The following is a 24,293-nucleotide window of genomic DNA, read 5'->3' on the forward strand; positions in this document are numbered from 1 at the left end:
CTTGAAAAAACTTTCTCTAACTTATATGAACCCAGAAGGAGTGATTTTGACAGAAATACTCCCTTATACTGTACGTCTAAATGTTTTTTGAAAATTTTAGTAACAGTGTAAAAGAGTGAATTAGTCCTGAAATGCATGAATTAGTCCTCTCCTTTAAAAACAAAGGAAATGATTTCCAGCAGAGACTGAATGTTGTTCTGCCTTTCAGCATCAATGATCAGGATATTGACATGTACATCGCTTCAAGTTTCTTGGGAGTATCATTGCGTCATAACTGAAACTAGAGGGTTATTAAAAAAAAAAAAAAAAAAAGACTTTTCTTAAGACAGCTTAAGCTTTTAATGGAGCAATGATGGAAGGTCTTATTTATTTATTTGCTCAGTGTTTTGATGTCTCACATAAGCAATAAGAAGAAGTCCAGACCTGCTGGTGATACTTCTAGCTGTGCAGTAACTGGACAATGAACATCAGGTAATTTAACTTATATCAGTCAAAACCTGCTCTTGCTATGACATTAAAATAAATTCATATCCTTGTTTAACTTGCAGTCTGAGTTCATGACAGTTGTGCAAGCTGCAATGTTTTCAGAAAAGTGAGTGAAGCTGTGACATCTCCATTGTTTAAACAATATACAATTATTATTAAATAGTCACTCACACTTTGAACATCTGATTTTAGGTTTATTATTATTTTATTTCTTTATCGTAAATTTTTTTATTTTTATTTTTTATTATGTCTCTTCTTTTGACACTTTGCACACATGTTGTCTGTTGGTGATGTTCACATGCAGAAATATTTGAAACAGTAGTGTTATACTACAGTGGTGTCAATCCTGGCTGTTGATGTCCTGATGCTCCATTCTCTCTGTTTCTTCTTCAAATGCAAGGTTCTCATAAATGTGTTGTGTCTGAATCTCCGGCCCACTGTCTGATGGACGTCCAAGAGCTGCGGTCATAAAGACAAATCATTAACCACCAGCCATCAGTAAACATCAGATACACATCAGTCCAGCACGCAACTGATAACAGCAAAGACTGATCAGCTCACTGCTTGTTTTATTCATTTAGATTTTCTTATTTATGTATCACCCTTTCTCTACAGCGGAAATACATTTTCATTTCAGAATCAGAAAGAGCTTTATTGCCAAGTGTGCTTGCACACACACGGATGTGTTTATTTATTCATTTATTTCTGTTTGATAATGAAGCTTATAGTCCACACATTATTAACCCTTTAGTATAGGGACCAATTTTCACTATTAACTAGTTGCTTATCAACATGCCTATTATTAACATATTGGCTGTTAATTAGTGCTTATAAAGCACATATTCTGCATGATCATAATATTCTATATCGCTTAACCAAACCCAATACCTAAACTTAAATAACTTACTAACTATTAATAAGCAGCAAATTAGGAGTTTATTGAGACAAAAGTCGTAGTTACTGGTTTGTTAATGGTGAGAATTGTCCCTTAAAATAAAGTGATATTTTTTTTTATTTTTGTTGACACATTTAAGTACATATTTATTACTTTTATGTATTTATATACTGTGTTAATTTTATTTACAGTCATTCTCCAGTATATGACCTTTAGTCCAATCTTATGATTCCATAATTTTTCTGGAAGTACTATTTTAATTTGTCTTATTTTATTGTGTTTTTACTAAATGTGTTTGCAGTTTGGAAAATCACACAGTCCTTGATTCTAAGCATCAGGACTCAGTATTAAATATAGTGAGTCTCCAGCAGAGGAGGAAAAATGCATTAATGCAAACTGTGTCTTTTAACCAGCAAGCCTTGAAAGACCATTCACGACAATGTTATTTAATTACCAGTCAGCAGGCAATAATATAAAACAGACCAATGAAACGCTGTAATCTGTTGCCATTTAAATGTATGTGTGAAATGTCAAATACTTGTAAATATTATAAAAATGTATCCAATTAATAAATGCAATTATTGACTTAATAATCACTTTAATAATCACTAAAATATATATTTTATATTCAATTAATGGTTTAATTTAAAAAAAAAAAGAAGAAGAAGAAAAGAAGAAAAGTATAGATGTCCACATACAGAACTTTCAGAAAGATTATTAGTAAAATAGTGCAATATTTACTACACTGATGAAGAGATGACTGGTTGAAAAGTTGTGCTGTTTTGCTAATAAACTTGCAGGAGCTGTGAAAACATTTACTTCACTGATAAAAGATGTACTGCTATGAGAAAAAAAATAAAAAATCTGTTATAATAATTGGTACAGATTGAATGTGTCTATACTTGAATGTGTATAAAGAAAGCATATTTCTATGCAATGAAAAGTGTTTTGTAATTCATCTCTCTCAGGTAATCCACTAATCATCACAGAAGAACAGAAGTGAACAGAGAAGAGAGCAGGTGTGGACTCACTGTCTGTGTTTTGTCTGTCTGATGTGTGGAGCTGCTCTGTCCTGATCACAGCTAGATGGAACGTGTCACTCGATGGTGATGAAGATGAAGATGAAGGTGGCTCATCGCTCTCCTCATCGATCTAAACACATACAGCAACAAACAGTGAATCCCACACCATCCATCACGCCTGAATGAAGACTGCTCTGCTGGTTTGGCCAAACTCACCTTGTATTTGAGGATGTGAAATTTACACATGGGGCAGGTGGGGTGTTCCAGCAGCCACGGCTCAATGCACTTCTTATGGTAGAAATGTCTGGAAAAGAGAATTTTCATTACAGGTTTTTTTTTTTTATTAATATTTAATTCATTTTTAAAAACAAAACAAAACAAAAAAGAAAAACGGAGAAAACAACAAGTGCTGTGCATATCTAAAATATAACACAATAAAGTTTGATTAGTTAGTGTTAGTTAATGCATTAAATATGAGAAATATAATTGTTACAGTATTTACTAATCTTTTGTTAATGTTAGTTAAAATACAATTATTCACTGTTAGTCCATGTTAGCTCAGGTCCTTCATCTAATTTTAACAGATGCAACATTTGATTTTATTAATGTCTTAATTAATGTTGAAAATAGCATGGACTGAGATCAGTAAATGTTTCAAACTTTTCTTTTTTTCTTTTTTTTAATTGGTTAATTCATGTTAATAAATATAGTTAAATAATGATAACAAATGGGACCTTATTGTAAAGTGTAACCAATAAAATAACAACATTTTTATATTTAATGTCTTCTCTAAAGACATGCCTCATGTGTGGCACAAAACATGCCTTTCATCCAACAGAATCTCTACTTGATATAATGCTCTGACAAAAAGCAAGTTACCATAGTGGAAAAAGCCAAAATGCATGGAAATTCAAATGCTGTACTGACACTGATGTTATAAAATGTCTGTGATGTTGATGTTGTCCTCATACTTCACCTGCAGGGTAATATGGTGACCTTTTCATTGTGTTTGAATGAGTCGGTGCACACAACACAGCTCACGTCCTCTGATTCCACCTCCTACAAACACACAGACAAACTCAAATACTAACTTGGAAGTTTTTAGAATTGCGTGGAAAAACAGTATGTCCAGCTATAGACAGGCTCTAAAAACTTCCAGGGCCAAGCATATACACAAACTCTCATAGAAAAACAACCAAAACAATCCAAGGTTTTTATTTAGCACAGTGGCTAGATTAACAAATAATCAGACGTCACCCAAACTTAATATTCCCTCACAGTTAAATAGTGATGACTTTATGAATTTCTTCACTGACAAAATAGATAAAATAAGAAATACAATAACAAATGTAGATTCTACAGCGTCTAATACTCTAGTTTTATCTATCGCACCCAAAGATAAACTGCAGTGCTTTACAGCTATAGGACAGGAAGAGCTAAATAAACTTATCACTGCATCTAAACCAACAACATGTTTAGGGCCTTTCACACCGCAGGAAGCTTTTCATAGTACCAGAGCTTATTGTGGAACTACCCACTTTTTGGCATTTTTTGTACGATTTTAGTACCGGACTGCTTTTTTCGAAAACCAAACTAGCTCCTACTCCGGAGCAGGGTCTAACCAGCACAACTGGTACTATCCGTGACGTAACTAGACATTGATTAGCCAAACGCATACGAAAATGCCGTCACCCGCCATTATTTAAAACGCCTTGTAAACATACTGTGAACATTGTGTCAACTTATTTTGCAAGTATGAAGAACAGCAATAGATGGACGGATGCTGAAGTGCAGGCACTTGTAGCAAATGTAGCACTGTCAGTTGTCATTGGCGATTCTTTACATCACTTCCTAGTACACACTGTCGGTGCGAATGCAACCCTTTAAATGGTACTGGGAAATAATTCGCACAAAATCGTCCCAGTACTTTAGTACTGTACATTTAGTTCTGGAACTAAAGCGGTGCAAAAGGCCCTTTTATTAGATCCTGTACCCACTAAATTACTGAAAGAGTTGTTACCTGTAGCAGAAAAAACGCTTCTCAATATTATTAACTCGTCGTTATCTTTAGGTCACGTCCCAAAACCATTCAAGCTGGCGGTTGTTAAGCCTCTTATTAAGAAACCACAACTAGATCCTAGTGAACTGGCAAATTACAGACCCATTTCAAATCTTCCATTTATGTCTAAAATTTTAGAAAAAAAAAAGTGTCTGCTCAAATGTGCTCCTTCCTGCAAAAAAATATCTCTATGAAGAATTTTGGGTTTCAGGCCCCATCATAGCACAGAAACTGCACTTGTTAAAATTACAAATGACTTGCTTCTTGCATCAGACCAAGGCTGCATCTCATTGCTAGCTTTACTTGATCTTAGTGCTGCGTTCGACACCATAGATCACGACATACTCATAGATAGATTACAAAACTATACAGGTATCCAAGGGCAGGCTTTAAGATGGTTTAGATCCTACCTGTCCGATCGCTACCACTTTGTTTATCTAAATGGGGAGTCATCTCATTTATCACCAGTAAAATATGGAGTGCCACAAGGATCTGTCCTAGGTCCTCTGCTATTTTCAATATACATGTTGCCCCTTGGTAATATCATTAGAAAATACGGGATTAGTTTCCACTGTTATGCTGATGATACTCAACTATATATCTCAACAAGACCAGGTGAAACTTCTAAATTATCTAAGCTAACAGAGTGTGTTAAAAATGTAAACGATTGGATGACCAATAATTTTCTCCTATTAAATTCGTATAAGACAGAGATATTACTTATTGGACCAAAAAACAGTACACAGAATCTCTTGGATTACAATTTGCAACGATACAGACATTTGGTAGTTCCTAGGATAGCAAAGTCCACTAAAGGAGGTAGAGCTTTTTCAAATTTGGCTCCCAAACTCTGGAATAGCCTTTCTGATGATGTTTGGGGTTCAGATAAGATATATTTTTTTTTTTATTGTTTTTTAAAAAATCTTTTTTTTGGAGATGCATTATAATGTATATTATAATTCTTTACTTCAGTTACATCTGATCAAATGCACATTTTCATTATTTTGCTTGGGTTGAACACATCATTTTTGCTTGGTTGAAACAGCAGCTACACTAATTTTTTTCTATTACTTTCTCTGTTTCTGCCACGGGATTGACATCCCGAGGTAACTAGGAATTACACAAGCTTCAGTCTGGATTCAGCCCTTACAAAGACCTGAGATGACCGAACACATGAGAAGAGATTATGCCCACCCCCCAGAAGACCTCAGATGATGCCAATCCTAAAACAACAAACAAAACTACCAAATTTTGCTGTAATGGACATCAACTTGAGATAGTCTCCACTGATAAGCTCTTACTAAACATAATGTAGAATCTTTAATTTTCTGTAAAGCTGCTTTGCAATGATTTGCATTGTGAAAAGCGCTATACAAATAAACTTGAATTTAATTGAAATACACACCACAAAACCAGTCATAAGGTTAGATTTTTTTTTTTTTTTTTTTTTTTTTTTTTTTTTTTTGAAATTGAGAATTATGCATCATATGAAAGCTGAATAAATAAGCTTTCTATGTAAGCTCTGATGTATGGTTTGTTAGGATAGGGCAATATTTGCCTGAGATGCAGCTATCTGAAAATCTGGAATCTGAGAAAAAAAAAAAAAAAAATCAAAATATTGAGAAAATTGCTTTTAAAGTTGTCCAAATAAAGTTCTTAGCAATGCATATTACTAATCAAAAATTAAGTTTTGAGAAATTTACAATAGGAAATTTACAAAATATCTTCATGGAACATGATCTTTACTTAATACCCTAATGATTTTTGGCATAAAAAGGATCATTTTGACCCATACAATGTATTTTTGGCTATTGCTACAAATACCCATGCTGCTTATGACTGCTTTTGTGCTCCAGGGTCACATTTTTCCCTGATCCAGCTGTAAGGCACAGTACCGGGTCGCCCGTCCGCAGAGTCCGCACTTCTAACTTTGCTATGGCCTTTTCATTCTCTCTCTTCATCTCCATCTGCACAGAAATGAATGACACAACAGAATGAGGGAGATTTCTGAATTTGACTCTGAACTCCACTGACTTCTGAGTGACTGAGTGCTGTACCACTTGCTTCCGGAACTGCTGGTTTCTGTACATTCGTTTGATGAAGAGGAAAGCGAAGTAGAACAGGGTCATGGTCGTTAGGCCGATCAAGGTGTAGGACAGAGGGTATGCCCATGAGCTTCTGTACCACAGGCCGTGAGGTTTGGCCACTGCGATCGCCACATACACATCTGAGCCATTCTTCACCAGGTCGACCATTTCTGTGCCTAGAATATTGCCAACCATGATGGCAACTATGCCTTTGGCATCTGTAGAAATAAAACACTGCAATATTAACCACGACCAGTTCATTAGAAAACTAGTTCATGCATGCTGTTAGACTCACTGTGCATAATACCGTACAAAAAAATCTCACTAGATGATTACACTTTGGTTATATACAGTTTATCTAATTATAAATTTAAGTACTTAGTAATACTAATTAAAAACATGCACTTACTATAGAGTTAGGATTAGGGTTTGGTTCAGGCTTTTTGCATATGATTATGCATCATTTTCTGTTATTACTATAGTAAGTATACTGTAAAATAAAGTGTTACCTCTGCTACCCTAAATTCCGGTCAGCTGGCCTACAGAGAGACCATGTTGATTATTTGTATGTTTAAAAGGTTTGTTAAGAACTGCAAAACGTATCTGCTTTATTTCATAAATTAAAAACATCTTTGAAACTACACAAACTGACAATAAAAAATCCATTCTAAAACAACTTAAATGGTACTGGTCTGTAAAAAAAACTGTTGGTCAAAGGAATATGACTTCATAAGTCATATGGAATATGTTGTTGTTTTGCTGTAATCTCTGGGATTTTGACAATTAATAGATAAAAAGGAAAGTTTGTAAATGTAAACTGATATTTCCTACAATAAAGCTAAGGTAAGTAGACATCATCTTAGTACCAGGTTGAAGTGAGGCCATTCTAGTCATCCATATATCCTGCTGTCAGATATCAAGCCAGACATAACGTCTGGAGAAAACACATCATATAATAACAGCATTGTTAAGTTCAGGGAATGAAGTGGAACTCATGAACTCCTTTAGAAAATGACATCTGAGTCATGAAGTCCTCGGGTAAAATTTAACTCACATAAAAGTTAACAGTGCCGTATCTGTACTGAACAAACAAACAATCAACGTCAGTCACAAGAACATTCCAGCATTTAACACACTTACAGCAAGACCTGAACAACAGCTGTAACAACACTGGAATATTTTTGTATTAACTATTGTAATAATTTTGAAATATATCTACATACTCAATTCAAGTTGTGCTGGAATGATGTGATTGAGATCACGTAACAGGTCTGAACTGTGTCTGATTTAGTCTAAAAATGACAACTATCTAACATATATAACACTGACTGTATAAAAATTTTCAACCTAACGTTTTAGCTAATCAAAAGTTATTTTATGATATGCCACTGAAATGTAAAAAGCAGAAAGTAGATTAAGGTTTGGAGTTATTCATACAGAAATCACATGTTCTTCATGTACTTTAAGTACCGATAGCACAACAGTGTTAGACGCTCGAGTCAAGTAAGATCAAGTTTTATGTAAATTACACTGATACTAGTGTTTTAAAGAGATCTGTAGACATTGCTATATCAAATATATTAGAATTTTATAGACATGAAATTGGAGTAGATAATTTTTGTCATTATGACATTAAGAGGATAAGATGAGAGATCTTAATTAAAACTTTGCACTCAGTTAGCATGTAGCTAGTTTTTATTTATTTATTTAATAATTAGCAAAGACATCTGAAATGTATGTTTAACTAATTGGATTATTTAATAATAACACTCAAATTCTGCCCACATTCAAAAATCACTGCCTGAAGAAGTTTTGAGGTGAAATTTGATTGGCTGACCAGCTGTCACATGCGAAAGTTGGGATTTATCATGTGTTCATTGAGCAAGACCAGTTCATGGAAACATTTCAATCTGATCCTCACATAAACATGTCATATTAATTCACAAGATTTACTTTTGTACTGTATATATAGGCAATAAATTTGCAATAATAAATTGCTGTGATATATATATATATATATATATATATATATATATATATATATATATATATATATATATATAAACTAATTTTAGCCAAAATTTAAGGCAAGTAATAGGCTTTAATCAGGATAATTTTTTGAAAAGAATGAAAATGAGGCTCGAGGGACTGAAGTACAGTGCGTTCAGTGGATTGTACTATAGTTTAGTAACATACCAACTATTCAACTGACTAAATGTCTTTCCAAAGAAAAAAGCCTTCATAAAACAGTTTTGTAAGTTGTTGTAAAAATGGCATGATCTATGACCTTTAGTCAGTGCGTGCCATTGTAAACTCACAGCCTCGCTTTCCCCCGCGTTAGATTCAGTATAGCATCTAAAGTGATTAAGGCCTGTTAAAAACAATGAATTTCCCAGTTGATATAGCGACATCTTCACTAATTAATACTCACATGCAAAGGGCTTGACCATGCTTTTATGCCTTGGGAGTAAGAATAAGTCATCATTTAAAACAACCATTTGTTATTGTACTATTTTTAATCCTAATAATAAAGCAGACTAATAGCTTCAACAACCTTTTTTTTTTTTTTGGATCACTGGCATAATGGCCAGTTTATACCTTTTTTTTTCTAATTATGTATTTTGTTTTTCAATATCTTGACTATCATACAAATTATTGTATGTATTTTTCACTCTATTTTTAATCTACTAAGACATTTTACAAATTGATTCTTTAGTCAGAACAACTTACTCAAGGATGATGTTAGGAATATAATAGCATGGAAGAAGAAAAAAATCAGTCAGTTTTATTAATTCCTCTGGAGGTTATTTTCTTCCACTACTTGTTTTGGATTGCCAGATAGAGAAACTCTCTTACCTGAATGGGCCATCAGCTCAGTGTTGTTGCCTGTCCCATCTATGTTGTAAATAACCACCGCCGAGGCTCCTTGTCGCTGGGCAGCTTGTATCTTCTGTGAATATTTACAGTCTCCTTTTTTTATCAGGGCAATCCATGGCTGGTGTTTCGCGGTGAAAGTAGTGTTCCTTGAGCACGCCAGAGGATCTGAATTTGGAAGCACAAGAAGCCCAGAAGCTGATACCAAGGGTGAGTCCACTCCAAACACGCCACACTCACATATACTGCCCACAGTTTCATTAGATACGCTGTCAAAGTATCTGACTTCCACATAGGCAGTCCAGTAAATCAAGGAAGCACTTAGTTGGAAGCAGCACTGGAAAACAAACACCGACAGCCAGGTACATGAAGGTCCGTGTATTGCTCTAAGCTTCAGGTTGGCTTTCATTGTATCAGGTAAACACATCTGTGTTTTGACATTACTCTGTGGTCATCGAAAGTAGATGCCTTCTTGGTGGTAATATAAGATGCTTTTACGTCAGGTGAGGTGTTCTTATCGCAGTGGACCTTGGACACTGGTTAAGATAATATTCATTTCGAAGGGTTGGGTTTTAGTACTTTATTTTCAGGAAACTGCTGCTGCTTTAAGCCCTCTGTTGGAACTCACGGTCAGTTTTACCAGCTTGAATATTTAACACCATCCCCCTTCCCAACTGTTCCTTATTTTGGAAGCAAACATGATAATTTTAGGTAACACTATTTTGATGACTACTTTAGGCATTTTACTAGAGTAAGTAGAATGCCTAAAGAGTACTATCAAAATAGAGTGTAACCAAATTTTATTTTTCCCAATCCTAACTCCTTATATCAAAGTATAGTGATCTAAAGGGCAGGAGGCACCCTAAAGCACTTTTACAAAATACTAAAAATTCTAGCAAAAACTTCTAATAAAAATGCTCCTAAAGCTTTTTCTAGAGGTCGAGTTTACTCCATGTACTTGTAGTCGTAGATCATGTGACTAGATGGCAACAAACACTAAAATTGTGTTATGAAAGGCAAGGGCTGCAACAGTGTGTTTTGTGAAACTGCCTGTCTTTCAGATTGTTTTGATGTAACAGAAGGTAAGATAAATAATAATATTAATAATAAAAAACATATATATATATATAGTGTTTGCTGTCACCTGAAGGAACCCTTCCTTTAGGAAGCAAGGTCTTCTGAAGAATAAAAGGTTAAAAATGGATCAATTTGTCCCTGTAAGTACAATAGTGGGACCCGACCAAGAACAATGAAGGATTTAAAGAAAGAGGCTTTGCTGCACAATGTTCTATATGAGTATTGGTATTGAAATTGATATAAACCAGTTGTAGCTGGTTATACAAATGAACTATAAACTAATAAAGTAACTAACTGAGATCACCGTATCTCACTTCCTCCTTCTGAAGTTTGCCATTAGCCATTAGATTATAACTGTCATGCAAACACAAGGCTCTTCCCGGACTACTGATCCTACACACGTTCCTCATTCACCTTCAGTCAAGAACTGCACTAATGCAACTTAATTCTGTGTGCATCTCTCCAACTACAATGACAAGAAGGGAATCGGCCATTTCTTCCACTATCTGGGTATCTCATTGCATGAAAGACTGTGTTTTTTACTGTGAAGCTGGTGTCCATATTACCTTAGAATGCTCTGTGAGACCTCCTCATCTTCTAATAAGGTGAGGTGCTAGTGTGGGAAGAAACCTGCTTCCAGGAGGAGGTGTTGAACCAGGAATACATACATTTACATCCCTTGCCACTTCAAATTCCTTCTTCGTGGCCAAGAAAGGTTTGAGTCCCTGCATTGACTATAGAGCTTTTAACAACGTAACATCAAGTACTAATATCCTCTTCCTCTGGTCCTCCACAGCTCTAAAGCTACTTTGAGGAGTGACAGTGCTCACAAAACACTAGGGCTGTGCTGATAGATGATAGTATCGTGTATCAATGATAGTTAGAGATATCACCTGTGGCTGATGCCTTTGACGATAGCAACATTATTATTATTATTATCAGGCTAGTAATACTATCTAATTAATATTAGGGATTATTTGTCACATTATATTTCTTTTGCGCCTTATAACCAATCACACACGATTATGTTGAGTTTATGAATGCAGTGGCCAATCAGAGGCGTTCGGATGAATCATCGCTGAAATTCTGGAGATTTGTTGTTCAGTGTGCATACTCGCTAACTAAATTCAGATTTATTCGTCATTCAGTGTAGATGGCTTCACTGGTTATAATGGGAGTGTTTCTAAACTTGCGCTAGATTGAAGTCAGTGTTGATGTTCTTTAGTAATGTAAATGTTCTTTGCTTGTTTTCTCTAGCTGCTATTTTGAATAAATGAGGAAATGTAAGCATTAAAATAAGTAACTTACAATCTTTCTAATTAACTATCATGTCAAATACAAATTCAGTCATATACATATTTCATGACATGACATCCATATGCTACTTGATTAATAAAATATAATGTGCAGATTACACTAACATTAGGCTGTTTTTAGCCATACCCTACAGTTGGGTCACACTCTGGCTATAAAACTAAGTAAATAATTAAATAAATTAGCACGATAATATCGTGTATCGCCGATCTAACAGGCTGACGATAGGATGATATGACTATAGAGCATATCGCCCAATGCTTCAAAGCAGGTCTTGAGCAGTGTCACGATACAGGAGGGAGATGAGTGGAAGACCACTTCTGTGACCTGCCCTGACCATTATGAATATAAGATCAGGTCGTACGGCCTGACTGATGCTCCCTCTGTAATCCAGCGATTCATGAACAACTTGTTCAGGTGGAACCTTGTCGTCATCTACATTAACAACATCCTCATCTACTCCTGGAATGAGACATTGTCAACATATGGTGCTGGTGCTGGGAAAGCTGTGGGAGCATTCTGTGTTTCCTTATACTGCAGGTATGAGCTCCATCAGTCATCTATCCAGTTTTTCGGATATAACATCAGTCCTGAGGGGGTACAAATGGACCAGGGGAAGGTCCAAGCCATTGCATTTTCCACTTGGTTTGGTTTGCAACTTGTATCAGTCTTAAGCGACCCCTTATTAAAACTATTGATTAAAAGACTAAATCTAGAACCAAATGTTTTATCACATTTTAGGCCTTTGTCAAATATTTTTGGAAGGAAATAACATATTTGAAGTATTGCATTCTGGCTTTAGAATACATCCTTCTACTGAGACTGAGTTGGTAACAGTCCTACATAATGTGTTTCTGACTACTGACACTGATTACCCAACAGTTCTTGTTCTTTTAGAACTTAGTTCTGCTTTCAAAACAATGAACCTTAACATTTGTATTGCTCAATTTGAGAGGTGTGTTCATATGAGTATAAAGACAGAAGCTTCTCTATGTATTTGGAGAATGCTCCTCAAACTCAGCTGTACTGATGCATGGCGTCCCGCAAGGATTGATTCTTGCCCCAGTTCTGTTTTGTTATTCTCATCATGCTTTCATTCCTTTCATTTTATGTTGCTTTTCAGTTTCATTGACTTTTGGGACAATGTGTGTCCTTCAGAAACGTATAAGTGCTGATGCATGGGCCAAACCGGAATTTGGAAGAGTGAAGAAAATTCTCTGGGCTTGTGTTTCAAAGCATTGAAGCGTGCACTCCTCCTCTCCATGCATTGCTAACAGGTAGTTTTCAGTCATTTGTGTCCATGTTCCAAACACAGAACTGCAGGTTCAAAAGGACTTTGTTAGTATGTATGAGAAAGATGAACTGCCCTGATCATAACTAGTTTGTTGTGTAATCACTGTAAATCAGCAGAGCTCGCCCACAGAGGATGCATGTCAAACATGGCAAAGAAACTTACTCTCTCCTGACTATTCCCCAACATGATACACCGCCCCTAGTGTGCGTTTCCCAATCTAATTCATGTTTTTGAGTTAACACTCTGCTTTACTAGGTTAAGCGATTGCAAAACATGCAAGCTTCAAAGTCTGTCTCTTTAAATGAGAGTTCTGTGTAAAGGTTAGTGACACCAGAATGTCCAGTGTGAGCAGAGGTCAATGAATCTTTAAAGAATCTCTTGTCAAATTTATTGCTGTAGTTTATAATGTCTGAATAAAAAAGGGAGAGGCAAAAGTGAGGAAAATTCCACCCTTTTCTTTATTAGCAGACACTGCAACATCAGAGTGTACATAACAACCTGCAGACTTCAACACGTCAATCACATGATTAAAAAAAAAATACAATTTGCATGAAAAAAATCATATTTAATAAGCTGCATTTTTAATTTTTAGATGTTTTTATTTATTTTTTATTTTTTTGTCAAGATACAGTGAAATATATACCAGCTCCCTAAAATCTCTGCTTGAAGGTTGTGCACCTCGCCCTTTAAGAATAATACAGGAAAATCTAGGACAAATGACTAAATAGCAAAGAAAATATATAAGGTTAAAAAAGTCAATTTCCCCCCTGCCGTTTATAACCACTTTTAAAAACCTGAAAAATAAGTGTGAGGAAGGAGGATAAAGAGATGTGGAAACACTCCAAACGCTAGAGGCAGGTATGATTTTTCTAGACCAAATAAGTTATCATTAACAATAAATGGCATTTAAAAATACCTTTAGTGTGGCATTCTTGCAGAAACAATCGCTGCAGATCTACAGGGTGCTCAGCATTTAGCTTAATTTTGTGCTAAAAAACCTGTGCTGATACTTATAAAACCATTGATAAAAATATTTCTCTGTGAATGATATGCCTTGGAGGACGGACAACGACACAACACTAGGAGTGATGAGGAGCTGTGATGACAGTGTTGATGGGAGGCAATAGTGCTACTCAGATTTCACTTCCTTCGTTTGTACGAGTCTTTGTGACCTGAGGATGGGTTGAGAGGAAGAAATCATCAAAAGATATGAAGAACATCCTAGTGTAACAGCATTTCATTGATTTTATTCCACACAGTCAACTCAAAACGAAATTGAAATGTGTTTAGTAAAGTTTTAAGATATGTTCTATGGAAAGTCTAAAGTGTGGTGAGATTATAACACACCGTGTTGGTCTTGGTCTCTCAATTTTCGGAGTGGTTCTCCTCGCTGGCTGCAGACTCTGAGCTCTCCTTGGCCTTCACCTTGCTCTTTTTATCCTCTTTTTTGACATTGGCTGCTTTGTCTTTCTAAAGAGGAAGTGAACAATGGCAACAATACATTAGACAGATTATTTGCACGCATGTAGACTCACAATAACGCTACTTTAAATGCTGTAACACAGAAACGATTTATTTATTGTACATGGTGTATGTTTGTATATGCCTATTGTGATTTTGTCTGTGAATATGCTGCAAAGTAGCATTGCTTACGGGATAAATTGACTAAGTAACTAACACTGTTCTAATATTAAGTTTTATTGCTGGATTGTTAGGTATCTGGCAGTATTTACCTTAGTCGTCTTTTTTGGTTTGGGTTCAGCCTTCACATAAGTTGGTCTCTATGAATGGAAAAACAGCTGAGGAGTAAAACATACTTGATATATGTTGAGACACTGTTCAACTGATATTATAAGACAAAGACAGAAAATGGGAATCAAAAATAAAATGTGTAACAAAATTCCAGTATTGAGTGTACTTACGGTATTTCAGTATTTACTGTATTTTCTACAGTAAGAATTCATTTTAAAACTTGAATTGACATTTTCATTAATGATTTATTCATTTATATTAGATTTGGTGGGGAATTTTAGATATACATGATTCCTGTAACCAGTCTATTTAGCAACCTGTTTTAAACACACACACACACACACAGAGAAACAATATGAAAATGGCAATATACGTACTGCTGATAACCGTGCAGATCTCCTCTGAGGCTGAAAAGACGACACATATTAGTAAAAAGCACACAATTATAAATAAAGGGGAAATATTTCAATTAAACTAACAAAGTTACCAAGTGCCATTTTAACAGTTTACATGACAATATTTTACCTCATCCTTGGCATCCCTGTCTGCTTTCTGTGAATAAAATATATATATGTATATAGTCAAACCAAAAATTATTCAGACACCAGAGATAGATATATATATATATATATATATATATATATATATATATATATACACTTTTTTATTAGTGGGTGCAGGACACTGTAGTTCATTCATGTGACCTGTGACATATCATACCCAAACGTTCTTCATACAGTGGACTACAAGTAAAATTTGGGATCAAAAAAAAAAAAAAAAAAATCACATTATAAAAACAGTAAAGGAACCTAGTGGCCTGTATAAGTAAACCCAACTGAGTTTATTTCAGCTCACCCATCCCTTAGATGTAATGCTGCGCGAGGAGCATCTGTCGGTACACTAGCGCCATTACAGCTATCTGCTCACAAGAACAAAGACTATATAATAATAACACTATTTTATTGTCCATATCAGCCTGTTCTGAATCCGTTAAGTCTTTAACATTGCACAGGTCATCTTTAGCACGAGTGGACGGTTGGTGGCTGATGTTGTTAGTTTCTTCATGCACAGCACGGATGACTCCATTAGTAATGGAAGCCAGCAAACAAACTTGAGCGCGCAATCGCACACGCTGTACAAATCCAGAAATACGCGACGCAAATTTCAGTGTTAAATAATATAAATAATATTCTATTAAATAATATAAACGTATGCACATCTGTATTTTGCAATACAGTGAATAAACATGGATATTTTTATCAGCTCCGAACAACGCCTCCCTGATGGAGGAGTGTGTTGTGTTGTATGTGTGTGTGTGAGCGAGCATGCGTTACCTTTCTTTTAGGCATGTTGGATTCCTAAAGAGACTCTGCGAAACACAAGGGAAAACAGCTGCTTTATAAGAGAACTCGCATATACGTGCTCGGCTCAGCAGTAAACACGGAGGAACATTACAGCGAGTGACTGAATGGGTTAAGGGGAGTGGCTTAAGCTTGACTGATGCCTAGACAGACCAATCAGCGCTGAGAACTGAGAGCCAGACACGAAGAGCCGGTATTTATGATAAATGTCGACAGAACCGTAAGAACTGTTGACCGAGAGTATTAATTCCTCTACAGCTTATGTGTGTGTGTTTATCAGTTTAGTTTTAACGAAGAAAAACAATCTGCGATCCTCTGAGTGTTTTTTTTATTTTTTATTGCGATTCCAGTGCCGTTTAGGTACGGGGTGATATATTTCTGCGATTTCTGTACTCAAGATGGCGCCCTGGAATCGAGTCGGGTTTTAGGGTTTGTTTCGCAAGATTATTAAACCAAAAAAAAAAAAAGAAGACAAAGGAGCAGCGCCCCCGAGTCGCGCGCGAGCGTGTAACAAGCATCGTTCTCGAACTGTTACTTTGTCGCGTCGCTCGCTCGGTGTTACAAATTAACACGAAAGTTAAACCTGCAACATTATTCGCTGGAAACATTTCAAACACAGATACAAGTGTAACAGAGTTACAGATTTTAAAGGGAGCACATAAAACTCTTATATTTCACAATTCACATATAACACTGAGTGAAGATAATAACAGGACTGTCAATAAATTAAACTTAATTTTTAGAGTGCATACAGTCACAACTGCCGTGTGCCAGAAGATATTTGAGAAAGCTGAAGACTTCAGGTCAGTTTGATGAAACCCCGTCTCGGTGTGTTTGTGATGAAGCAGGAAGAGTGTGTCTCGCAGTAGAGGCGGGGCTGAGGAGGAGTGACGGACTCTGACTGGAAAGCGCAGATTCTCATCGGGATCAGCTGAATCTGGAGTTTGATCATCGCTGTTATTGAGCTGGAACGCATCTGAGGAATCTGTCATTATGGTGATTAAACTTTTCATCGCGTCATCCTCCGGATCAACATCGGTAAGAACTTCGGATGCACGCGAACACGCGACTGTAGCCAGACATTCCTCGAGAAAATTTAACACAGTTAGGGCAACAACAATTATTGTTACCACAGTAAAGTCATTATAAATGAATATAGAAACAAACAGTGCAAGAAGAGTGCACACTCACTGTCATTCGAATTCTTTTATTTATTTATTTATTTTTATGATGTCGTTGGTGACGCGTAATAAATTACCACAGTTTTAGTGTAGTAGCAACAAAACTGTGACACTAAATATGTGACATTTTGGCGGAAATTATGATAATCACGGAAATGTTTGGTTGTAGCCTAACAGAGTATTCTTATTTTACTTCTTCCTGTTATTTTTCTTATTATAGGTAGTTTGAAAACATTAGCAAAAGTAATATCAGCACTAAATATACTGCTAGACCACAGTAGTCTTTTGTCCTCATGCAAATTTCAGAGAGAAAACACAGTCACTACAAACTCTAAATATGGTGCTGAAGTTGACAGTTAATGTAACCACTTCCTCTGACATCGTGTGCTGGAAATAATCACTTCTGCTCAAGACTTCTCCAGAAAACAGTAGGTGCATTTAACTGGATGATAACTGCACGAGAACGGACTCAGAATGGCCATTCCAGGTCTGCTGAGTAGGCCTATGTTTTATTTGCATCTTAACTGTTGAAGAGTGAAATAACAGTATTTAGATGTGTGTCTAGAGGGAGCTCTTCCTCCAGCAGCTCGTTTGGCTCAAACTCTTCCTAATTTGGTGAGTTAGAGAACACTGTTGTGCGCCAGATACTGTAAGTTATGTAACTCTGGAACGACACTAGTCCTGACTAGTCCATACTTCAGCCCCCGGTGGCGAGTGGATTTTTTCTGAAATGACAATTTCCAATTTCTTTCAGTGTTGAAACAGTTTACGTGTTACATAAGGAACAAGCAACCAGTGTTTCTGAGAAGTTTTACAGCTACAGAAGTTTAACAAGCAGAATGTTGTCAAACAACAGTACAATCTGTTGAATGCACTGTACTTCAAAAAACACATTATTTTTTTAAATACTGTACATTATTGTAGGTCAAATGTGTTGCTGTTCTGTTGTAAGTAATCTTCAAGATTCCTAAATTAATCTACTTTTGGAAGGCCAAATAAAGTGCTTCTGCTTTCTCCTTGATACACACACATCTCCCTGACATGCTGCTTCAACACTAACTGTGTTACTGAAACCACACCTTCTTTCTTTGCGTGAACATCTGGGAGGAATTACACAAATATTTCCACACAGTGACGTAGAGATGTGGGGGGTGTTTGAACGAGGGGTTTCAGGGGGGCGTGGCAGAGTCTTAACTTTGATAAAGAATATCTCTTTGGGTTTGAGACTTTAGTGTTTGCATCTTTACAGATCTTCTTCATGAACCAAGAGCTTGTAACACTCCAAAGAGAAAGAAAAACTGAAATCGCATCATATGACCCCTTTAAATCACCAACTACCCCCTGTAAATAGTGAAAATCACTTAAGTCCTCCTGAAAACAATTGCTGTCCGAATAGGTCTTAAGTCAAGTTTAGTCTTTGCTACTTCCTGAGTATCTTTTTGTTAAAGTTTAGCTCTACATTTCTTTGATTTTGCTATTTTTCAAATCTCCTTTAGTTTCATTTTGGTTTCCTTTGTATTTTTCTCTAGTAGTCTCTCATTTTGTTCGGTGCTTTTTAGTCTTTTACTTTTAGTTTAGTTAACTTCCTTTCCCTTTTATTATTTGTTTTGTTACTTTTAATTGTTATCAGTTCTCATGTTCATTTTCTGCTTCAGGTTTCCTGTTCCCTGTCTCGCGTTGTCTCGCGTGCCGGTTGTGTCTTGTCCTGTCCTGTGGTGTGTTTCTGTCTGTTGTGTTTCCCCAGTCCAGTCCTGCCCTGCCCTGCCGCCTGTGGTTCCCTGCCCGCTGGTTCTCTCTGCCTGGCAGCCAGACTGCTTCAGAGTTGGTGTTCTTCAAGAAACCGATCTCAGCTCTCTGTGCCTCACCTGGTTCTGTCTGCCTGGTCCTGCCTTCTCCTCAGCAGCTGTCTGACCCCTAGTCATCCAAGGCTGGTTCCAGCAGTGTTCCTCCACTGGCCCGTCATTGTTTCCTGTATCCCCTGTTGTTGGACTTGTTTCACGTCTTCCCTGCCCTCTTGTGCCTTGTCTGTTTTGTGAATAAACCCTGTCACTGCTCGTTTGCATTTAAGTCCTCCCTCACAGATCCTGACAACAGGGTGGACGACTCGAGGTCCACTTTCCTGCAGAGTTGAGCTCCAAGCCTGATCAAACTCACCTGAACGAGCTTATCAAGGTGCTCAGTGTGTTTGTTCAGGGTTGAAGCTTAACTCTAAAGAAAGTGTATCTCGAGGGCCAGAGGCTCTATAAGAACTCAGTGAGGAGGGTGCCTCCCCCATTATTCTCCACACACCGTTGAGTGATTAAACACTGTTAGTCTAATAATTCATAATATTTGTATTTTATTTCTCACTTGTATTATGGGCAAAAAGAGATGATATGGTTGCACTGCTTAGCCAGTTACATTTGAGTACTCTACAAAAAACTGAATGGGTAAGAGTTCCAGTTTTCTTAGTTCACAGGTCATTCAGCTGAATGAGTCATGTAATGATATGATACAAAAATGTACAACTTTTGTTTCCTACACAAAGAGGCAAGAGTACCAAAAAGAGTCAGACTGGAGAGAAAGTAAAACTGGTTAGAGCATAAGAAACATCAACAATTACACAAATATGCATACAGACACAAAATGGTATTCATTTTAACAGAATATCCAGTTCAAGTTTTGTTGCCTGGACGTTCCACAGCTCTTTTGTGTGTCTGTGATAGTTTTTCAGAAGTGTCTTGTTTGTCCTCCAGCTCCTGCACAATCTTTGCTTTTCCAGCATCTGCATATTTGAACCCTTTTAATGTTCTTAGCACTTTATTTGAAGCCTTCCCCAGAGCAATGGTCATGCTCATATCTTAATTTTCTGAAAAGGCTGTAACTGATACTGATACTCAACCAAATTTGATACTCGTGAAGTCCACTGTAATTAATATGGCTTTCACACACAAAACACCGTGTTTGAGCGCAGCAGAATTAGAGTCCATCACTTTAATGTGTGATTTAATCTTCTGATTCCCTCAGATCAAGAAACAGCAGCAGGATGTCAAGGGCTTCCTGGCAGCCAATAAGATCGAGTTTGAGGAATGTGACATCGCAGCTGATGAAGACAACAGGAAGTGGATGCGAGAACACGTCCCCGAGGATTCCCGGCCAGCCACAGGGAACCCTCTGCCTCCTCAGATCTTCAACGAGGACAGATACTGTGGGGTGTGTATTATGTGCTGTGTAGTAGCTCACACTCACACTATAAAGCAAACATTATGAAATAATAAGTAATAATTAAAACCAAATAAAAACTGAAACAGAACAGAAAACTGTATATTTCAAAGAATTTCTGCTGTTTTTGTCCATATTAAGTCAAAGGGTCCCACAAGCTCCAAAAAGGACTTAAGGTAGCATAAAATCAGTACATTCCACTTGTAACGGTGGTTAATGGACTGGTACAGTATATTTTACATTTTCTGAAATGACACTATTACTGTATCTGTGCATTAGGTCCTAAAGTAACAGCAGCCTAATATAAGCTTTGTGCAGTATATGCTTTTTGTTAAAGTGCCTGTATTATGCTCATTTACAAGTTAGAACACCTCTCTGCCTAAAACACTGTTTTAGTTCCTGTTTTAATCTAATAATATTTTTAAAAGAGAAAATGACACATCGATTTGACTAAATAACTCAAGCAGCTTTAATAGGGATCAATGTACATTTAATTCATACAGTGAAGACTATGCAGTTTTATTTTTACATTCGAATATTACATTTCTACAGTATTTTGTAAATTTATCCAATTGTTTGTGATTTCCTTCTTTATTCTTATGTTCAATAACAAAAGTAAAATAAAATTTACAAAAATAATTATATGATGATAACTATATATACCATACAATAAAATTAACGATGTCATGAAATAAAATTTTGATCATCATTTGGAGCATGAAAGTTGTAGATCCCACTGACTTTAATAACACGAACAAAAACAACTGAAACATTCTTCATAATGTCTTCTTTTGTATTTCCCAGTAAAAAGAAAGCCATACAAGTTTAGAAAGACATGAGGCTGAATAAATGATGATAGAATTTTATTTTCCAGGTTAACAGATTTGACCCAAAATATTCCCTGTGATTATTGTTTTCAAGTTTAAAAACAAAAATGATTTAGTTTACCCAACATATGAAGCATGAAGTTCACAGATTACACTAATACATTAAAAGTGTCTGTTTCAATGCAAAGCAAGACACATTTCTGCACAGGTCATTTCCAAATATCATTTTAACTGGCATCTGGTGTTTTGACTGATTCAAACTGTCTCGGAGTCCGACTGTAAGATTTGAGCAGTGCTTTCTTTTGCTTCTGTGCTCCAGAACTATGAGGCGTTCTTCTGTGCTCGTGAGGACAACGCTGTGTACGCGTTTCTGGGCTTGACGGCGCCTCCAGGCTCAAAGGTAGGTGTCTGAGGGACATAAAGGCCCCTTTATTCCCAGCGCGTGTGTCCCGTATGCGTCCGCTCTAGGAATGTAGTGCTAATGTCCGTCGGATGAACACACACTGCTCTAGTCTTTCCTCTGCTGTACTGAACAGCTTCTCACTGCTGACTGGAACTGATTCGGTGGGTTTCTGTGTGTTTCTTCACAGGAAGCAGAAGCGCTGTCTAAGAAAACACAGATGTAATCTAGAGAAGAGCTGATGAACTCCTGCACTTTCTGATGATTGAGTTCCTTTTTGTATCATTTCTTTTTTCTTTGCATCCATGAACTTTTGTGATGTGATGAATGTTATGAGTTATTTGTCCACTCAAAAGTCCATCTTATTGATTGAACTGTTCAAACTGAAAAGAAAGCATTTCTCCTGTCGTCCAAATAGACATGAGCAAAGTAGTATTTTAATTTGTTGTCAAGATTTGACGGTTAATCATTTTTTTCTAATGTTTAAGCATGCAGTTTTTGTTATATATGTTAATACTTGAATCTTCTTGATTATGTATGCAGTTCAAGTTACATTTAATATGTGCCCGTATATTCAGGGTTTAAAAAAAACGGCCTTTCACACATTAAAACCTTAAAAGATCTTTGGAGCAGAAAGTCTCAAATTCATGGTCAGGACATTAAATGTTTCATGCAAAAAAAGTATAATAAAACTTACTGAATGAATGAAAATAATTATAAAAAATATAACTGAATGTCTTCTATAATTGAATATCAACGTTAATTTTATTTCTTTTTTTCCAATACAAATATCTAAACCTCCTTCAATTTACTTGAGATGCAACATGAATATATATATATTGTTGAGAAAATGACCCCCCCCCCCAAAAAAAAGTGAGTTATTGCTTAAAACAAGCAAATATCTGTCAATATCTGTATCTTGTTTTCCTTTTAAATAATTTGATTTTCTGAGCCCATCAGCAGATATGTCACTTTTTTAAATCAAAAATTATTTTTTTTATATATATAATTTTTTCAGAAAACAAGACTTCTTTATAAAATATATAAATCTTTTTGTAAAATTTTTTTGCATCTGTCTTTAAGACATTTAAGCACTGGAAAACAAGACAAAAATTCTGCAGAAGAACAGCACTTTTGTGCAGTGTGATCAGAAAACAGTAAAACTTACATGTGATCAGGTACAGTAAAAGTTATTTCAGTATTTTAGTTTTTTTTTATATATATATAAAATTAATTAAAAAGTATTGAAGATTGGTTGGAAGTTGTATTTTAAAACTTTAAAGTGCTACTAACACGGCTCATTGTGTTCTCTTTAGACGTTTACATTTTGAGAACATACTGACATATTATGTTCCCTTCCATTTATTTCTTAAATATTGTTTAACTGGGTCTTTAAAAAAGGTTTTAGAAACTCTTAAATTTTGGCAATGATAGTTTGCATTTTTTGTATGTTTAAATATTCTTTTTAGTTATATTTTACAGGTTTTTTCATTATTTTTACTAAAAGATTTATGTGTATATTTCATACTGCATGTTTTCCTCAAGTATCCTTCATGTACTAATAGAGTTCATTTTCTATTTTTAAGGGCAAATTACTAAACACTTTTATATATATAATGTGTAAGGTATACATTTTCAAAACTCTTAGTACAAAAATCCAAACGACCACACCAGCTGTCATTCTTTCAGATCCTGAGCTCATGCTTTCATTGCAGCTGAACACATTTTCACACAAGATAATTTTAACATGTAATAAGAACATTTGATATGAATGTTTTCTGTACAGTAATTTACAGTACATTTGGCAGTCTCTACCAAGGTAAGGCCATTGTTTACACTGCCGGTTTTTGATATGACAGCTGCCATCTGTCTGTCTCCATCTACCCTTATGCAAAGAAAATATATTTCCTTATATATGAATGATCAATATATTAAATGATTTAACAAAATATATTGTGTTAATATATTGGAATACACTGAATAATACATAAGGAATTGCCACTTAAAATGTGTGACAATATATTTACTTAAATATCATAATGTATGTAATCCTATATTCAGTAATGCACTTCATAACATATAGATGTACATGTGATACAAGATGGTACTGCATGAGAATAAATATATCAAACTTGATTTGCATCTCTTATCATTCAGTTTAATACGATTTGTCTATCATTTAATTCAAATGAGCTTAATGTTTATTCAATGATTCATTTATTATATCCATAGATTTTCAAATGGTCTGATTGTTTTCTGGTAATTAAGGTAAAAACTGCTATAAGAGCTTTATATACATATTATAATTAATCCCAATTATTACTAAATACTGTTGCCTGATGATCACAATTACATGCCATATAAGCAGAATTGTGTGTGAGAATTTGCATTGTGCAATCATGGAGTGAGATAGACTTGTAGAAACCTGCATCAGTGGTGGACATGTTCCTCAACCGACTCATC

General features: G+C 35.7%; 3 protein-coding genes and 1 long non-coding RNA gene across 5 annotated transcripts; 1 reads left to right on the forward strand and 3 right to left on the reverse strand.

Annotated features, from left to right (window-relative positions):
- Positions 1-667: 667 nt before the first annotated feature.
- Positions 668-9,903, reverse strand: LOC109103010 (RING finger protein 148). Of its 2 annotated transcripts, none has more exons than XM_019116333.2 (7): positions 9,406-9,903; positions 6,520-6,767; positions 6,358-6,429; positions 3,380-3,462; positions 2,620-2,707; positions 2,413-2,533; positions 668-945 (listed from the first exon to the last, which is right to left on the reverse strand). In XM_019116333.2, exons 1-7 carry the CDS (start codon positions 9,848-9,850, stop codon positions 827-829), a joined length of 1,176 nt encoding a protein of 391 aa, XP_018971878.2. In that variant the 5' UTR covers positions 9,851-9,903; the 3' UTR covers positions 668-826. The 2 variants fall into 2 exon arrangements, with proteins under 2 accessions (XP_018971878.2, XP_018971879.2); XM_019116334.2 differs by having other exon boundaries at positions 2,428-2,533; positions 9,406-9,901.
- A 3,640-nt stretch (positions 9,904-13,543) lies between these two features.
- On the reverse strand, positions 13,544-16,352 carry hmgn6 (high mobility group nucleosome binding domain 6). The gene is made up of 6 exons (XM_019078499.2): positions 16,195-16,352; positions 15,386-15,412; positions 15,238-15,267; positions 14,842-14,889; positions 14,456-14,578; positions 13,544-14,280 (listed from the first exon to the last, which is right to left on the reverse strand). Exons 1-5 carry the CDS (start codon positions 16,207-16,209, stop codon positions 14,474-14,476), a joined length of 225 nt encoding a protein of 74 aa, XP_018934044.1. The 5' UTR covers positions 16,210-16,352; the 3' UTR covers positions 13,544-14,280; positions 14,456-14,473.
- Positions 15,528-16,180, reverse strand: LOC122134720. Its single transcript, XR_006153067.1, has 2 exons — positions 15,716-16,180; positions 15,528-15,603 (listed from the first exon to the last, which is right to left on the reverse strand). It is a non-coding gene; the product is annotated as an uncharacterized LOC122134720 (long non-coding RNA).
- Positions 16,353-16,477: 125 nt separating the features above from the next.
- Positions 16,478-23,966, forward strand: LOC109061389 (SH3 domain-binding glutamic acid-rich-like protein). Its single transcript, XM_019078500.2, has 4 exons — positions 16,478-17,259; positions 20,409-20,594; positions 21,750-21,830; positions 22,021-23,966. The coding sequence occupies exons 1-4, from the start codon at positions 17,215-17,217 to the stop codon at positions 22,054-22,056; spliced, it is 348 nt and encodes a 115-aa protein (XP_018934045.1). The 5' UTR covers positions 16,478-17,214; the 3' UTR covers positions 22,057-23,966.
- Positions 23,967-24,293: the final 327 nt, after the last annotated feature.

The sequence above is a fragment of the Cyprinus carpio genome, chromosome A21, assembly GCF_018340385.1.
Source record: "Cyprinus carpio isolate SPL01 chromosome A21, ASM1834038v1, whole genome shotgun sequence".
NCBI lineage: Eukaryota > Metazoa > Chordata > Actinopteri > Cypriniformes > Cyprinidae > Cyprinus > Cyprinus carpio.

Excerpts from the sequence above, each read along its gene's own strand:
- LOC109103010 (XM_019116333.2), bottom strand. The coding sequence starts at position 9,850 with ATGTGTTTACCTGATACAATGAAAGCCAACCTGAAGCTTAGAGCAATA. Across the intron at positions 6,768-9,405 it reads TGAGCTGATGGCCCATTCAG|ATGCCAAAGGCATAGTTGCC; the intron begins GTAAGAGAGTTT and ends TTATTTCTACAG. Across the intron at positions 2,534-2,619 it reads TTCACATCCTCAAATACAAG|ATCGATGAGGAGAGCGATGA; the intron begins GTGAGTTTGGCC and ends GTATGTGTTTAG.
- hmgn6 (XM_019078499.2), bottom strand. Across the intron at positions 15,268-15,385 it reads ACAGGGATGCCAAGGATGAG|CCTCAGAGGAGATCTGCACG; the intron begins GTAAAATATTGT and ends TCGTCTTTTCAG. Across the intron at positions 14,890-15,237 it reads GATCTGCACGGTTATCAGCA|AGACCAACTTATGTGAAGGC; the intron begins GTACGTATATTG and ends TTCCATTCATAG.
- LOC109061389 (XM_019078500.2), top strand. The coding sequence starts at position 17,215 with ATGGTGATTAAACTTTTCATCGCGTCATCCTCCGGATCAACATCG. Across the intron at positions 17,260-20,408 it reads CATCCTCCGGATCAACATCG|ATCAAGAAACAGCAGCAGGA; the intron begins GTAAGAACTTCG and ends TGATTCCCTCAG. Across the intron at positions 20,595-21,749 it reads ACGAGGACAGATACTGTGGG|AACTATGAGGCGTTCTTCTG; the intron begins GTGTGTATTATG and ends TCTGTGCTCCAG.